Source organism: Triturus cristatus, chromosome 7 (genome assembly GCF_964204655.1).
Source record: "Triturus cristatus chromosome 7, aTriCri1.1, whole genome shotgun sequence".
NCBI lineage: Eukaryota > Metazoa > Chordata > Amphibia > Caudata > Salamandridae > Triturus > Triturus cristatus.
The window spans coordinates 828,382,715-828,399,444 of NC_140590.1; the positions used below are offsets into that span (position 1 = coordinate 828,382,715).

Genomic DNA, 16,730 nt, shown 5'->3' on the forward strand with positions numbered 1-16,730 from the left:
TCTTCGCACTCTGGGTTGGTTAAGTCGAAGCATAAGAAGAAGTCGAAGAAGCATCTTCGCTCTTCGACTTCTCCTCGTCGGTCGTCCGATCCGACGAGGCACGCGGGTGATGCTCCTCCCGCGGCTCCGCACACGAAGCCTGTAGAGTCGACTCCGAGTTTCCCTCCCTTTCCGGGACCCGGAGCGACTCCCGCCCAGCTTTGTACGTTCTAAGAGGCGATGTATGCTATCTTTGGGCGGACCGACACCGCCGACGCGCCTTCGGGCCCCGCAACTCGGTTGCCTAGGTCTTCGCTGCCCACGGCTCCGGCCTCGACACCGCAAGCCCCCCTTTGATCCAGGCCTGGATCCAGATTGGCGCCGGTTGACCTCGTTACACCCCCACCGGCACCGCTTCTGACGTCACCACTTCCGCACTGAGTGTCGGTCGCCCCCCCCCCGGCTGGCATCGACCCCGGCCTCCATCTCGACATGGACGCGGAGCCGACCCGGCAATCAGGGTTTTTTTAGTGCCCCTGTTCACTCCTGGAGCCTCCTTTCAACATGAGTGGCAACCAGATGATGAGGAGGAGGAGGAGGAGGAGGACTGGGAGGGGTCAGTGGACCCTTTAACTGATCAGCTAGGTTCTGACCAGGACTGGAGAGAGGAACTGGGGATGCCAGTGGTCTTGACACGTCATCTGACCTTGGCATGTTGTCTCCTACCGTGGCTACGGAGGAGGGAGCGTTGTACGTAGTGGTGTTGCATAGGGCGGCTGAGGCTCTTAATCTCGAGCTTCCTACGGTGGCGGTCAGGACTAACCTCCTGACAGAAGTGCTTCAACTGGCTGTGAGCTCTTCGGAGCCCCTGCTGCCGTTCAATGAGGCCCTCAACGACATCCTTTTGGGCACGTGGTCCAGGCCCAACACGGGGGCTCCCATTGACAGGATGATTGCCCAATGTCACTGGCCGACTCCGGGCGACCCAACTTTCCTCTCCCAACACCCAATCCCAGAGAACTTGGTAGTCCAAGCCTCCACTTCCAAAAGCGACTTCCCTACCGCTCCACCGGAAAGGGAATCCAAGAAGCTGGACCACCTTTGTAAGAAAACTTTCTCTCTAGCCAGTTTAGGACTGCGGTCCATAAACACACATTGTCTCTTGGGCTGTTATTCCCACTCGGTGTGGGATACGGTGGCGCAGGTGCTGCCTCAGTGTCCGGAGGAGGCCCGGGCAGTGCTCTACCAGGCTGTTGCCGCCGGGAGGGACGCAGCAAAGTTTACAGTACGTTGTGGGCTGGACACCGCTGACTCTCTGGGCAGAAATATTTCCATGTCAGTATCGCTTTGTTGATGAGGTTCACTGGCTTTTCAGGGAATGTCCAGAACACCTTGATGGACATGCCCTTTGATGGCTGTCACTTTTTTGGAGACAAAGCAGACAATGCTCTAGAGCGTTTCAAGTACTCACGATCTACGGCCAAGTCCTTGGGCCTCTCCACCCGCCCTGTGCAGTCTGCTTTTCCCCCCTTACCGTGGCTACGGAAGGGGTGCCCCGCTACGTCCCTTCCAGGGCCACAGGCCGCAGCAAGTTACCCAACATTTGCGCGGCCGGGGACGTGGGAACAACCGTCGGGGTTCCGGGGGCCAGCCGGGGGGCCAGTCCACAAATCCCCCCTCTGCAGCAGCCTCCAAACCCTCCTAGTCCGACCTTTCAGGCCCATCAAATGCCAGTAGGCGGCAAAATCCGCCATCACCTCCCCCACTGGTGCACCATCACATCGGACAGTTGGGTTTTGCAAATAGTCCAAAGGGGCTACTCCCTCCCTTTCGAAACTACCCCTCCAGCCATGCCACCTAAATACCACCGCATGTCGGAGGATCATCTGGCCCTTCTCCAGCAGGAAGTTACGGCTCTCTTGGCCAAGGGAGCCATTGAGCGCGTTCCTGTCCCAGAAGTTGGTCATGGTTGTTACTCCCACTACTTTCTGGTTCCCAAGAATGACAAGGGCCTGCGTCCTATCTTGGACCTCAGGGACGTCTATCGCTTCCTCCGGAAGGAGATGTTCAAGATGTTGACGCTTGCTCGGGTCTTGTCTGCCCTCGACCCTGAAGACTGGATGTTAGCGTTGGACTTGCAGGAAGCTTATGTTCACATCCCTGTCCTGCCGGCACACCGGCGTTACCTACAGTTCACGGTAGGCCACAAGCATTTTCAATTCACCGTGCTTCCCTTTGCCCTAACCAGCCCCCCTCGGGTGTTCACAAAAGTGATGGCGGTGGTTGCAGCTCATCTGCGCAGATCAGGGGTTTCAGTCTTCCCCTATCTCGACGATTGGCTGTCAAAGGCGGGCTCGCCCCAGGCAGTCGTCTCCCACCTCCAGACTATGGCCGACCTCCTGCACTCGCTGGGGTTCTCCATCAATGTGCCGAAGTCGCACTTGACTCCCTCTCTGAAGCTCCTCTTCAACGGAGCGGTTCTGGACACAATGCGGTTTCGGGTCCATCCTTCCGAACAGCGAGTCCGGGATATTCGGGCTATGATTCCGATCTTTCAGCCTCTATCCCTGGTTTCGGTCAGAATGTCTGAGGCTGCTGGGCCGCATGGCCTCTTGCATCCTGTTGGTCGATCATGCCAGGTGGCATATGCGGGCTCTGCAGTGGGACCTGAAGTTCCAGTGGGTGCAGCATCAGGGGAATCTGTCCGATTGCATCCAGATCTCGGAGGGCACTGCTCTACAACTGCAGTGGTGGCTCGCGAACCAGGATTGGGTCAACCAGAACACACAGTGGTGACGGACGCATCCCTTCTGGGATGGGGGGGGGACACATGGAGTAGGCAGAGATCAAAGGCCTCTGGTGTCCGGTGGTGTTTGGGCTTCACATCAACCTTCTGGAGCTCTGGGCAATTTGTCTTGCACTGAAAGCGTTCCTCCCCTCTGTCCGGGGAAGAGTAGTGCAGGTGTTCACGGACAACACCACCGCCATGTGGTACTGCAACTAACAGGGCGGGGTGGGGTCAGGACCTTATGTCAGGAGGCCCACCGCCTCTGGACATGGCTGGAACATCAGGTGGTTCAACACCTGGCAGGTTCCCTGAATGCCAGGGTGGACGAACTCAGCCGCAGGTGCATGATGGATCATGAATGGCGTCTTCACTCGGAGGTGGTGCAAGGTCTCTTTCGACGGTGGTGAGAGCCTTGGTTAGATCTATTCACCACTGAAGAGAACGCGCAATGTCAGCAATTCTGCGTGTTGGAATTTCCAAGGCGGCACTCGTTGGGCGACGCTTTTCGTCGCGAGTGAAGTTGCGGTCTGTTTTATACCTTTCCTCCTATACCACTTTTGCCCAGAGTGCTGAAGAAGATCAGGCACGACTGGGCCCAAGTCATTCTTGTGGCTCCAGATTGGGCACGAAGAGTCTGGTATCCCGAGCTGCTCAACATGGCCATTGATCCTCCGATCAGACTGCCTCTTCGGGAGGATCTTCCGTTGCATCAGCAGGGGACCACCCAAACCTGTCCAGTCTCCACCTCCTTGCGTGGGGATTGAGCGACGGCAGTTGACGTCTTTCGACCTGCCTTCCGAAGTTTGTGACGTAATCTTGGCAGCCAGGCATCCCTCCACTAAGACGGTATATGCCTGCCGGTGGAACAAGTTTGTGCCATGGTGCATGGGCTGTGAATCCCCTCTCTGCCCCGCTTTCTGAAGTTCTCTTGTTCCTTCTTTCTTTAGCCCAGCAGGGCTCTGCTCTGGACACTATCAAGGGCTATCTTTCAGCCGTCTCTGCCTTCCTTTGGCTGCCAGATCAACCTTCCCTTTTCAAGTCCCCCGTAGTTAACCGCTTCTTGAAAGGCTTAAACGCATCTCTTTCCTTCAATCCCTTTCGTTATGCCTCAGTGGGACTTGAATCTTGTTCTTATGTATTTGATGTGCACTCCCTTTGAGCTTCTTCACAACTGTCTTTTGAGACTTCCGACTCTCAAGACTGCTTTCCTGGTAGCCATCACTTCTGCTAGAAGGGTGAGTGAGCTCCAGGCCCTTTCTTCTAAACTGCCTTTCCTGTCTGTCCATCCGGACAAGGTGATTCTCAAGACCCATCCATCCGTTCTTCGTAAGGTGGTCACTGCCTTCCACATCGGGCAGACAATTACTTTGCCCACTTTCTTTCTGCCACCGCATCCTTCAAAGAAGGAAGAGAGGCTCCACCGTCTGGACCCAAAACGTGCGCTCTCTTTCTATCTGAATGCACAAAACAGTTCCGGGTGGATGACCAACTCTTTGTTGGCTATGTGGGTGCCAAGAAAGGTCGGGCTGTACACAAATGCACCATTTCTCGATGGGTCGTTTTGTGTATTAAGGCATGCTATTCTCTGGCTAAAAAGGAGCCTCCGGTTGGGCTATGCTCCCATTCCACCAGGACGACAGCAGCCACTACTGCCTTGGGAAGAGGAGTTCCTCTAAATGACATCTGTCAGGCGGCCACGTGGGCATCGCTGCACACGTTTACCAAACACTACTGCCTGGACAGCCAAGTGCGGAGAGACTGCTTTTTTGGTCGTTCTGTTCTCCAGTACTTTCTGGTGTGATCTTGGTTCGCAGACACACCACCGGGTTTGGTATTGCTGGGGTATCTATTCTAAGGTAAGGAATCTATAACGTGTTTCTTTCAGATGAACAAGTTACTTACCTTCATCAACGATGTATCTGTAAGAAACATTAGTTATAGATTCCTTACCGCCCCACCCATCCTTCCCGTTCTGCAAACTGATTTCTAGGGTTAAGGACATCCTTTCAGGGCCCTAGCTTTGTGCACCAGTGGTCAGTGTCTTGCATGGCTCTGCATTTCTGGCATGGAAAGTCGTGTACAGAACTGATTTCAGCACGCGAGGGCGGTGTCTAAGTAACATTGAGCGAGAAAGATAGTGTGTACTGCCTCTGGTCAGTGCAAATCCTCCTACTATTGACCGTGCATCTGTCTTTTGACCTTGTGATGAAGAGAAAAAGAGCTATAAGTACAGTTTTTGATTTAGCAGAGGTTGTGGAATAGTTTATACTCAGAACAGCAGGACTGAGTTGGTTAATATTATCATGATCTTGTCTGTAGGCTTGATCTGTTTATTACGAAAAGTTATTCCAAAGGCAGTAGACCTGATTTATTTATTGTGAAAGACTTGTTAAAGCCAGTAGGCCTTTAATGGTGGATTACTATTACAGTATATTAACAGTCTTATACAGGCATTTTGTTTCAGGCAGCCTCCCAGATTACTATCGTATCCAAGAGCTATATCTGTGGCTTCCTTCAAGTATGGCTTGCAGGCCGACAGTTTACTCAATAATGGGGGGGGATTGTTTGTGCTCTTGAACAACTGGCCAGGAATCAGGCACAGTGCACAAAATGCACAGGTGTTTAATAGACCCCATAACACAGCTCTATAATTTGCCACTTTCTTATTTTTCCTTTCAGCCTTTCTAAAGAATTGATGCCTCTCCAAAACAATATTTCTTTCCAAATGTTCTTCAAATCTCTTAAATGTTAATGGGAAAACTTACAGTTATGTTTCCACCTTATCTCCACCACTAGCAGGTAGTTCAAGAAAATTATTAGAAACGTTCCTATCTTCTGTTTCCAGCTTCAGTGGCAGCTGGCTTGTACCGAGGGTGGTCAGGTCAGGGGGGAGGGGGCATACAAAATAATAATTAAAATAAACGTACCTTATCTTGCAGAGCAACATCCTGCTCCCTCGAGTGTCTTCTCTCCTCACAGAAGCTCCTGATAAAGGAAACTGCACTATCCAATCCTGGCGCTGCTTCCACAGCATGAAAGCAGTGCAAGGATTGGATAGAGCAGCCTCTCCCTGCGGTCCTAACAGCACTGGAGGCCTGCGCTTTCTCTAAAATAGCTGTCTAAGATAGCAAGGTTATGGAACTTTAAATTGGGCATATCTAGCTGGGTGGCCCAAGATGGCTGGCCAAAGAGACATGCGTATTTTAAAGCGCATAGCCCTCTGCTGTTGCCTTTCTGCAGCGCTGGCCCCGCCCCGTCCTGACACTTAGTCTGAGATGGGTTGCTGAAAAATAAAACGGTAATAAATGAACTTTATTACGGTAATACATGAACTTTATTACCGTTTTATTTTTCAGCTCTTTGGCTTGTGGGGCGACGCTCCACCCCTCAAATGGAGGAGCTGTCCCTTTCCAGAGTGTGCAAAAAGACGTTTGCATAAACACAATATTTCGTTTTTCACCTCAAATCGCGAAAGGGTAGGACCCAAACAACTTGCTCAAATGTTTTGAGGGGATGATGTTATAACCCTTACATTAAAATGAATAGTGTACTGTATTCTGGAAGCAAATTGGCTGTAAATATCAGATTAAACTGTAAGGAAAAACGGCGAAAATTATATAAATGTTTTTTTTATCCAGGTGTGCAGAAATTATAGGTATTGAATGTGAGGTAAACAGTGAGCACAGACAGACTTGCCAATTTATGCAGTAAAAAACACAAAAGGTTCCTTGGCAATTAAAGAATTCTCCTGAAAACTCTAAGTGAATATAGACTTTATGTAAACATTTAGCTGGAAGATGTTCTCTTTGCACTCTGATAATTCTCGTTATTCCTTCTTACGAGGGGTTGTGTATTACTTTGCTAGCTGTAATTTTATTTGTATGTTACATTTTGGTGACTGTTTACTTGAGCACTGCTTTGTCAGAAAGCATAAGGTCGATCTGTAGGCCTCAGTTGGTGATGCCCTTTCCACTTCAATAGAACCCCTACCCCGCTTCACTAAGAAGTATATTACTTTCTTATTTATCCCAGCTAATGAGTTCCTGTTTCCATTTATCATTGTGCTGCCCTTTGGTGGCTTTCCACTTAATTGTTATTTGGCATGTTGCTTGAAACAAGGCCAGGTCAATAAACCTAGATGTGAGCTTATATTTGGTCGGGCATGGATATAAACCCAATAAGCATGTAGTGGGTGAATGTAGTTAATTACAGCCAGTGTCATCTTTAATAAAGTCAATGACCTCTGCCCAAGATACTGAGAGGTGTGTGCACAGTCCCATACCATATGAAGTTTTTCTGCCCCCAATGTCCCGCATCTTGGTCAGGATATACTCTGTGGATAAAATAGAAATTAATCAATTTGAATTGGGCCTTTCTGGAAACTTTGGGTACTTGCTCTAATATTTTCATCCAATCTAGATCATTGAGAGGAGTGCCAAGATCTGCCGCCAATTGGTTCTGTAAAGTTGTCAAGGTGGTGTTGGTGTCCCTGCGGAGCGCCAGATACATACTCGAGATAGCTCTACGTGTGCCTGTGGTGGTGCATATAACCTGTCACCCTTGCTGTTGGGAGTGCTTAGACTGTCTACTTTTCCATTGTTCTTTCACTGAAGCCAATATTGCCCCATAGAGCTGGAATTGCCCTACTGGTAGATCAAAATCAGTCATCAAACAACATCAAGTACCCATTTAGAAAGAGATCCCCCACTCATTCAATACCTAAGCACCGTCAATCATCCAGTCCCCTCCAGTTACCTACATGAGTTAGTAACAACAGTGCTTGTAAAGGTCTCGTGTTCTGATTTTTTTTTTTTTTAAGATCGTAGCCAGTAGTGTGTGGCTACAGCTAGTAGTTATCAGCCTTTAGTCTTTGTCCACTCAGGATACAGTAACAGCTGGATTATTTCACGGTATGTCGTGATAGTTGTCTTCTATCACCTAGTTATTCTTCCTGGCATGTACCCACCGCATCTGGGCTGCCAAATAATATGACTTAACTTCTGAGGCCGCTAGGGTGTTGGAATTTGGCCAGTGCTACCAGTTGCCTGCCTTTACTCTATATCAACTCAATTAAGAGAGTATCAGTGTCCCAGAATATACCCCTACGGAGAATTATGGTGAGTGCAGCAAAATAGTACAACAGTCTTGGCAGGGCCACCTTCTTGGCAACTGCTATACTTCCAGCCACCGACAATGGCAGGGTTTTTCAAAACTCTATCTCAGCCCTCAATGCCGCCACTGCTGTGTCTGTTTCCCTCTTAAAGTCCTCTGTCTACTCGATATATTTGTGCTCCCAGATATTTCAGTGAGTCGGAGACCCATTGTAACCCTTCTGGACTCTGAGGTTTTTCCATCTGTGTATAAATGGGAAACATGCTAGTCTTTCCCAATTGATGCAGAACCCGATAATTCCCCAAAGCTATCAAGCATGTGAGTTGCCATTGCCAGGTCTGTTTGAGTATCTTTTAAAAAGAGCAACATATGATCTGCGTATAAAGCAATATGGTGACATGTCCCTCAGACCATAATTCCTTCATAATATAGACTCAGTCGTGGTTTACCAGCTAAGGGCTCCACCACCTGTGCAATTAACAGCAGTGACAGCAGACATCTCTGGCCGGTCCCCCGTCCCACTGCTTATGTGTCTGAATTCATGCCCCCTGTTTTGACTCAAGCTGTGGGATTAGAGTATAACAGTTTTGTCCAGGCCATGAAATTCCTCCCCAGGTTTATTGCATCCATCACTGTGTAAGGGAATGCCCAATCAAGTTTATCAAACGCCTTCTCCATATCCACTGGCATAACCACCACCACCCTTTCTGGACAGGCCTCGTCTTGTAGTATAGCCAGCAGCCTTAGACTATTGAGTGCCGAATTACTGCAGGGTATATAGCCAGCCTGGTCTCTGTGGATGAGTTTAGTCATGTGACAACAATCGGGCCGCCAGCCCCCAGCTCAATCTTTTCATTCAACATCAGCAGAGGCCTATAGGCCTTCATGTCATAGTGAGGGGCGCCCTGGTTTAGGCAACAGTATCTCCAACACTTACCCTGCTATTTTGGCAAAGATCTGTGTTTCTTAGCTGAACTCTACATCTCTAGTTGTTCAAGATAAGTGGAATAAAATTCCACATGCAGCCCATCAGATGGCGCTTTCCATGTAACCATACATTAAACACCGCTCTAATTTTCCGTCTGTATTTATCAATATTTATTTTTGGGTCATTTTATCTGTGTTTATTCACATTTATTTTTGTTACAAGCAAAACAAAGACGCTGCAGCTAGTATTTTTCCACATCTATTTAAATTGACATGCAGACTTTCTTGGCTAAATCCATAGTAGGAAAGCATAAGCAGCCTGGCAAACTGTCAATTTTGTGAAAGATATGTTCGACCCCTGGAATATAGTTGACCATCTCAGGTGTCTTCCCTTCCCAGTCAAGACACTTAATAGTAATATCTCCGTCAGAACCCAGGGTAAAGGATAAGATACAGGAGACGCTGGTTTGGAATGGCAAATACTACAGTTTCGGACTTTCACGGAACTACTGCATGCAAATATTCACAAAGCAAGAATAGTGTTCATTGTCTTTAGGAAATATTTCTTCAATAACAAATGTAAAGCATTTGACGCATCATTCTTGCGGTTCACCCTCCACTCAGTACACAAAGTCGGTAATGAGCCCAACTATTACCAGACCTCATGCGAAGGAGGGGCATATAATTGCAGAAGCAAAGTTGTTATTTCATGCCAACTGGAGGGCCGTAAGCTGGACGGCAATGGGCAGGTAGGTGGCGGGATTTAAGATGCCACCAAGAACTCAATAGCAGGCAACACCAACGATCATACAGAAGTCCTATATGGAAGCAGGAAGAAAAGGGGATGGGGAACCAGAAAAGAGGGAAAAAAACTAAGTGTAGGGAACGGAAGGCCAAGTGACAAATACAACTGTAGAAAGTCAAAACAACAAGCCACATTACCAGGCACCTACCGGGTGGATACGAGCTGCTGGAGGCACGTCTGTCCCCCCCCCAGTGCCCTGCCCCCATAAACCTCCTTCCCCCTGTCATACCACAAAAGGTTGCTGCAGCCATGTCCTGGGGTGTTTTCACACCTCTTAAGGGACATCGACTGCTTGATCTGCTCCAACAATTTACCTTGCATGAGCACCATGGCGAGGGGTGCTCGAGGGTCTCTGCAGACATGGTGCTCCCAGCTGCACTCGTTCACCCCTCTTCATAGCGGCAGTTTGAGGGCAGCAGTTTCAGATTTCTTTCGCAGCCCCTGTGCACCTCTGACACTGATTTTATAGAGTAGCACAGAGGCAGCAGGTGCAGTTGTTTTGTCAGTGTTTTCCTGTTTCTGTATATAAATACAGACAAAAAAGACAAAGTTTTCCATCTGTATTTATATGCAAAAATCCGTTTAAACTGAAAACCGGGAGCCTTACTTATGATGCCGATGTTTCATCCTCTGTCCTGGATTTCAGTGAGCATGACTGTGAGACTGCTGACACTGATGACATGCTGCTGGTCAAGCACGGCAGGTGAAATAGGCAGGCTCTTCAGTGGCATCTGAAGTACCAGTGGACACACTAGGGAGATCTTTCTGAACACATCCGGATTTTGTAGGAGAGTGCAATATATCTGCAGTTGTAGCTGCAGGATCGCTATTGGGCCTGTGGCAGACCCCTCGCCCTACCGTGCCCAGAAATCAGAGTGGTGACCAATGAATCACTACTGGGTTTGGGGGAGGGCATTTGGGAGAGATGAAGGTCAGTGGCGCCTGGTCTCCTGCGAATGCCGGACTCTATCAACCTTCTGGAGCTGAGGGCCACCTGCTTGGTGCTGACAGCAGTCCTGCCCTCCCTTAAATCGAAGCTGGTGTAGTTGCTTAAAGACAACACCACCACCATGTGGTACTGCTTTAAACAGGGCAGGGTGGGAAGGTAGACACTTTGCCATTTGGCTTTGCTTCTCTCAACATGGCTAGACCACCAAGGAATTTTCCTGGTGACCCACCACCTTACGGTTTTCCTGAACGCCAGAGTGGAGAAGCTAAGATGGCAACGCCTTATGGCTCATGAATGAGGTGGCACAGGGCCTTTTCTGTGAATGGGGAGAACCCTATCTCAATCTGTGTCCCACTGCTGAGAGTACGAAATGTCTGCACATTTGTGCATTAGAGTTACCAAGGAGTCTTTTGCTCGTAGACTCGTCCAGTGGAACTCAAGACTCCTGAACACCTTTCTGCCAATACCTCTCCTGCCCAGAATTCGGTAAAGGATCAGGACTGTCGGGGCCGAAGTCTTCTAGGTTGAACACAGAGTATGGAGTCCTGAACTCCTGGACAGGAGCATCTGTCCTCTGATCAGGCTGCCTCTAGGGGAGAATCACCTGTCACAGCAGCAGGGCAGGCTTCTCCTCCCAAACGGGAGCTATCTACACCTCCATTCTTGGAGATTGAGTGGCGCCCATTAAGTGCTTTCGACCTTCTGTCTTTTTCATCAATGGGTTACAAAATATGTTTCCCCCTTCTTTAAATTTAGTCCTCACATTCCCTAAGTGTGTTCCTTTTTGGACTCTCCATAGTTGTTCTCTACCACTTCTTAGACTCAAGACAGTATTTATTGTCACCATAAGTTTGGTGTGTCAGGTGAGCAAGTTACAGGCTGTGTTTGTCAGCCCGCCTTACACTGCCTTCTACCCAAATATGCTATTTCTACGCACTCAAACCTTATTCCTTATGTAGGTAGTCTCATGCTGGATCTTGCTTTGCATTGAGATCTGGTTATACTGGCTAAAATGTAGCATCCTAACGGGTTGCTGGCTCATTCCACCAGAGCCATACCTGCTAACCCTGCCTTAGCTCGTGGGGTCTCATTTCTGGACATCTGCCTGTCAACGATATGTTCACAAAGCATTGTCTAGACAACTAGGTCTGCCTAGTAGAGCTTTTTGACCATTGGTCTTTTATGAATTTTTGGTCTGAGGCAGTTCACGACCCACTACCTTGTGTATCTATTCAAAAGGTGCGTAATCTGCAATCAGAAGTGTCTCTCAGAAGAACACGTTTTTTACCTTTGGTAACACTCTTTCTGGTTGAGACTATCTAACCGCAGATTGCTCACTGACTCTCCCTCCTTCCTGTTCCATGAACTGGTCTCTTTACTTAAAAAGATTCCAAGGTGGAAATCTGCACACTGGTCTTGACCAATTTGTTAGGCTCCACGTGTTTGAAACTGTCAAGGAAGTAACTGATGTCAGCACACATGAGTGCTGCCTTTAGAGGCCCTCGCACGTCACATCAGGTGTGTAGCAACATCAGTGCGGAGCCATTAGTGCCACCTGCTGGCATGCAGTAGTACTGCTGAAGGTTTTCCGAATCCAGTTTGACACCTTAAGCAGTATTCAAAAGGTGAGTAATCTGCAGTTACATAGAGCCTCACCAGAACGTTGCCAAAGTTGTTACTTTTTTGTCCTGACTACATTACATTAAACATCATTTTTTAAGGTACTTTCCAACATTACTGACATTATTTCTTAATTTGTCACATACATTTTTTGAAGTATGTTTCATTTTAAGGTGCGAGCACAAATTATTTCCTTTACTCCCACATCTGTACTTTGTACAGTGGTGCACAGACAATTTATTTATCAGAGTGATTGTTATGACAGTTTATTGAAAGAATTATCAACTTAAACAGGCCACATCAGGCTGAGGTCTGATCAACAGCCCTTCAGGCATAATAGCTGTTAAAAATGATAAAGAGCAAAAGAAGATGTAATAGCACTGCTGACATACAAGTACAATCTCTGTTTTGGTGGTGTTAAATTCGAAACATTGGCGAACATTCAAATCTAGAGGGGGAGAGTTGGGAGTTTTGGGTGTTGGTCATAGCTAGCTTTTCTCACTTTGAGATTTAGCTGGACATCAGCATATTAGTAAGTGTTGACTTCTTGACTCACTAATAGATCTCAGGGTTTTGTATATATGTAAGGATTGAAGATAATCTTTGATTGCTATTACATTGCTATTTTGTGTAAATTATGAACAATTAGTGTGTATTTTAAACTTGTCACTATCTTATTGGATTTGGAGGAAGCTACGCAGAGATAATATTTACCAAGATAATAACATGGGATCAGATACAATTCCTAATTTTAAACTCATCATTCTAAAGAGAATACATTTTCTTAACTGAAGTTAGGCTTCCACAAGATGAGCGGTGCCTAAAAGGATCCTTTTCCAAAGGTATGATTGTTTTATTCTGTGCCTACAGTGCTTTGTTTTAACTCTGAATTAATTTTACTATTTCACCACCATTAGAAAGCGCTGAATTAGTCTGTAAACGTAATTCTTGTTTTTTGTTTTTTTTTGCAGGGAAAATGTTTAAGTCTTTAGACCTAAGTCTGATCGTAGAGTTTATCCTGATGTTCTACAAAGACAAGCCCATAGACTGGTTATTGGACCATATTCTCTGGGTGAAGGTGTGCAACCCAGAGAAAGATGCTGTAAGTAATCTGTAAGCTTCTGTGCGATGTGATGGCTATCTGCAACAAAGGGTTTCAATTCCGCAGGATTACTTGATTGACCATGCAATATGTTCCAAATTCTTTCTTGTATACAATTTTCTCTCTGACCATTTCCCCAATCTCCAGGACTCAGGCATGTCTTGCCGATACCGTTTTCACTTCCCTAGTAGCGGTGCATTTTACTTGGACATTGCTTTGTAAAGCTCGGTATTCTTTAAGGTCCTGTAAAACATCCAAACGATCATTGAGGTCGAATGGGGTTTTAACCACTACTGTGCTAACACTATCGAGGTCGAGTACCCACATTCTTACCCCAGTCCGGAGCTCATAAGGTGTACTCCACCCAAGGATTTTCTAGGTAAGTTTTTAAGTGCCCTCTGGACCCCATATAGGTGATTGACCCAACTGCCACCTGAGCCTGTTAAAGATTGCTTTTAGTCACGTTTGTTCCTCTGTACTACCGAATTTTCCTCAGGATGATAGGGGGAGGAGTACCGCAAGTCCACACCCACACTTCCCATGGCTTCTTTGTCAAGCCCAAGAGCTAAACGGAATGTAGTGTGCCAATTGCGTATGTGCCAATAAAGACTTGCAAATCCTTTATAACAGTTTGAGCATTAGCGCTGGGGCCAAACCCACACAAATCTAGAGCAAGAATCTACTGCCACTAAGATGTATTTGTAACCCAGTCAGAGTGTAAGGGGCCACAGTGATCTAAATATACACATGCAAGAGGTTTGTCTGAGATCAGTAAAGGTGTTTGTGGTGGACGTGCTACGGTAAAGCCCTTCATCTGTTGGCAGATGTCGCATTTTAGGACAAAGTCTTTGGTTTGCTTAGCAAGACCTGGCCACCAATAGCACTGCTTCAGTAGTGAAACTGTTGCAGAAATCCTCACGTTCTGAACCCAGACCCTAGTGTGCAGCTAGTATCAATCCCAATCTGCGATCAGTGTTTGGTATTACTCTATCCCCCCCACTCCTGGAATTTGAGCATACGGAATATTTGGTGCATCTATCTTGTAGGAGTACTTGAGTGGAAGGATTAAGCTGTTGCGTGTCACATTGATAGCTTTCATAGTTCCGGCTGTCCTCGTAATGGAGCGAGCTATTGCATCAAAGGCAGCAGTGCGTATTGTTGCCTTGGTGGCTTTATCCTCCAGTGAATTCTCTTCAACGCGAACGCCAACATGTTGATGACTCAATGTATGAATAACATGAGCCAATGGCAGGACTTCTTTCAGCTTTGCCACTTGTTCCCAAAGCATCTTGTGCTTTATTGTGCAACCTTTGGAGTCCCCAAATCCATTCTTGCTCCGATAGTGTAAATATTCCTATCTGAAAGAGACAGTTATGGATTCCTTACCTTAGAATTACCCCCAGGCTTCAGACTTGATCCGGAGAATTGTTTTTGGTGCAGTCCCCCTCGCGTCGGTAGGTGGTGTCGGACCAGTCCGCGTTCGTCGTAGGCGTCGTGATCACCGGGATTACATCGCGGTATCTACTTAGATGCCGCCCTCGTGTGCGGACGTCAGTTCTTTATTTTGCTGCACCAGCCAGCGCAGATTCGGAGAGAGCGGTAACTGTAGTCACTTTAAGACTGCTATTTCTAGACTTTTGTCGACTTCTTTTCAAGTCGTGCGACTCCTGGTGCATGTAGGAATGTCCCGTCCTCGATCCGGCTTCAAGGCTTGCGACTCTTGACAAAAATTGATGTCAGTTACAGACCTGCACCTTGTGTGCCTTTGGTGTTTGGAGCGTGAACACGACCTGAAGTCATGCTCCGACTGCCGGGCCATGAACCCAAAGTCTTTGCTGGAGAGGTCCCGAAAGCTTCTCGAGGCCCAGCAGTCCGGTCTGTGCAGTTCGATGTCCCAGTCGAGAGGGAGGTCGCGGGACTGGTCACGGAGCCATCACCACCACTGATCGTCAAAGTCTTTGTCTTCTGGTAAGTCGAAGCACAAGAAGAAGTCGAAGCAGCATCGTCGCTCTTCGCTTTCTCCCCGTCCGTCGGCCAACGCGGTATGCAGGCGATAGACTTCCGGCTCCGCCTGCGGAGCCTGTTGGGTCGACTCCAAGCCTCCCTCCCCTCCCTTCCCAGGAGCCGGAGCGACCCCTGCCCAACTTTGTAGCTTTTACGAAGCCCTCCACTCAATCTTTGAGCAGCCCGGACTCGGCTGTGGGCTCTAAGCCTTCGATGCCAGCGGCTTTGGTCCTGGCACCGCAGGGCCCCCAGGAATCCAGGCCTGGATCCGGATCGGCCCCGGTCGACCTTATGAAACCTCCTCCGGCGTCAAATCCACTGACAACACCTCCGCCCCCTTCGACGCCAGTTGTGTCCTCAGCCGGCGTCAACCCCGGCCTCCATCCTGACTCGGAAACGGAGCCGGACTGGCGTCGACCGACACCGGACTTGGCGCAGAGTAGTACTTTTGTGCCAGTGTTCTATCTTGGCGTTCCTTATCGTCCTGAGTGGCAGCCAGAAGAGGAGGACTGTGAGAGTTCAGCTGACCAGTTGAGTGAACCAGCCTGGAGAGAGGAGTTGGGTGATGCCAGTGGTCTGGATACCTCACCAGACACTGGTATGCTTTCTCCCCCTACCGTGGCTGCGGAGGAGGGAGCCTCATACACAGTGGTGTTGTGTGGGGCAACTGAGGCCTTGAACCTTGAGCTTCCTAGGGTGGCGGTCAGGACTAACCTCAACTGGCTGCTTCAACTGGCAGCGGCCTCTTTGGAGCCCCTACTGCAGTTCAATGAGGCCCTTACTGACATCCTTCTGGGCACCTGTTCCAAGCCCAGCACAGGGGCTCCTGTGGATAGGATGATTGCCTGACGCCACCACCCGGCCCCGGGCGACCCACTTTTCCTCTACCAACACCCTACCCTTGAGAGCTTGGTGGTGCTCTTTAAGGGTGATTTCCCTACTGCTCCCCCGGATAGGAAATCCAAAAAGCTGGACCATCTTGGGAAGATGTTTTCTTCCGCCAGCTTGTGACTGTGGTCGGTGCACACTGCATGTCTTTTGGGCTGTTATTCCCACTCTGTGTGGGATACGGTTGCGCAGGTGCTGCTACAGTGCCTGGAGGAGGCCCGGGCTACTCCCTCCCACGCAGTCACTGAGGGTAGAGATGCAGCGAAGTTCGCCATCAGGTGTGGGCTGGACACCGCCGACTTGCTAGGCAGAACAATTTCTACGTCGCTACGTTTGGCTAAGACCTACTGGCTTTTCGGGTGATGTCCAATCGACTCTTTGGGACATGCCCTTTGATGGCCGTCGCTTGTTTGGTGACGAAGTGAATTAGGCGCTCGAGCGCTTTAAGGATTCTAGGGCTATGGCCAGATCCTTGGGCCTCGCTACCACCTCTCGCCCCACGCAGTCTGCTTTTCGCCCCTTTCGTGAAAGGGGTGCCCACCACATCCTGCCCAGA

General features: G+C 48.6%; 1 protein-coding gene across 3 annotated transcripts in view; it reads left to right on the forward strand.

Moving 5' to 3' along the window:
* MGAT4B (alpha-1,3-mannosyl-glycoprotein 4-beta-N-acetylglucosaminyltransferase B) overlaps window positions 1-16,730 on the forward strand; it is a 1,507,233-nt gene that overhangs the window by 1,035,679 nt on the left and 454,824 nt on the right. For all 3 annotated transcript variants that reach the window (XR_014966618.1, XM_085617756.1, XM_085617757.1), the window contains exon 9: window positions 13,152-13,282. Coding sequence is in view for 2 of the 3 variants with exons in the window: in XM_085617756.1 (XP_085473882.1) it covers window positions 13,152-13,282 (131 nt within the window). In the remaining variant the exon portion in view is untranslated. The remainder of the gene's footprint in view (window positions 1-13,151; window positions 13,283-16,730) is intronic.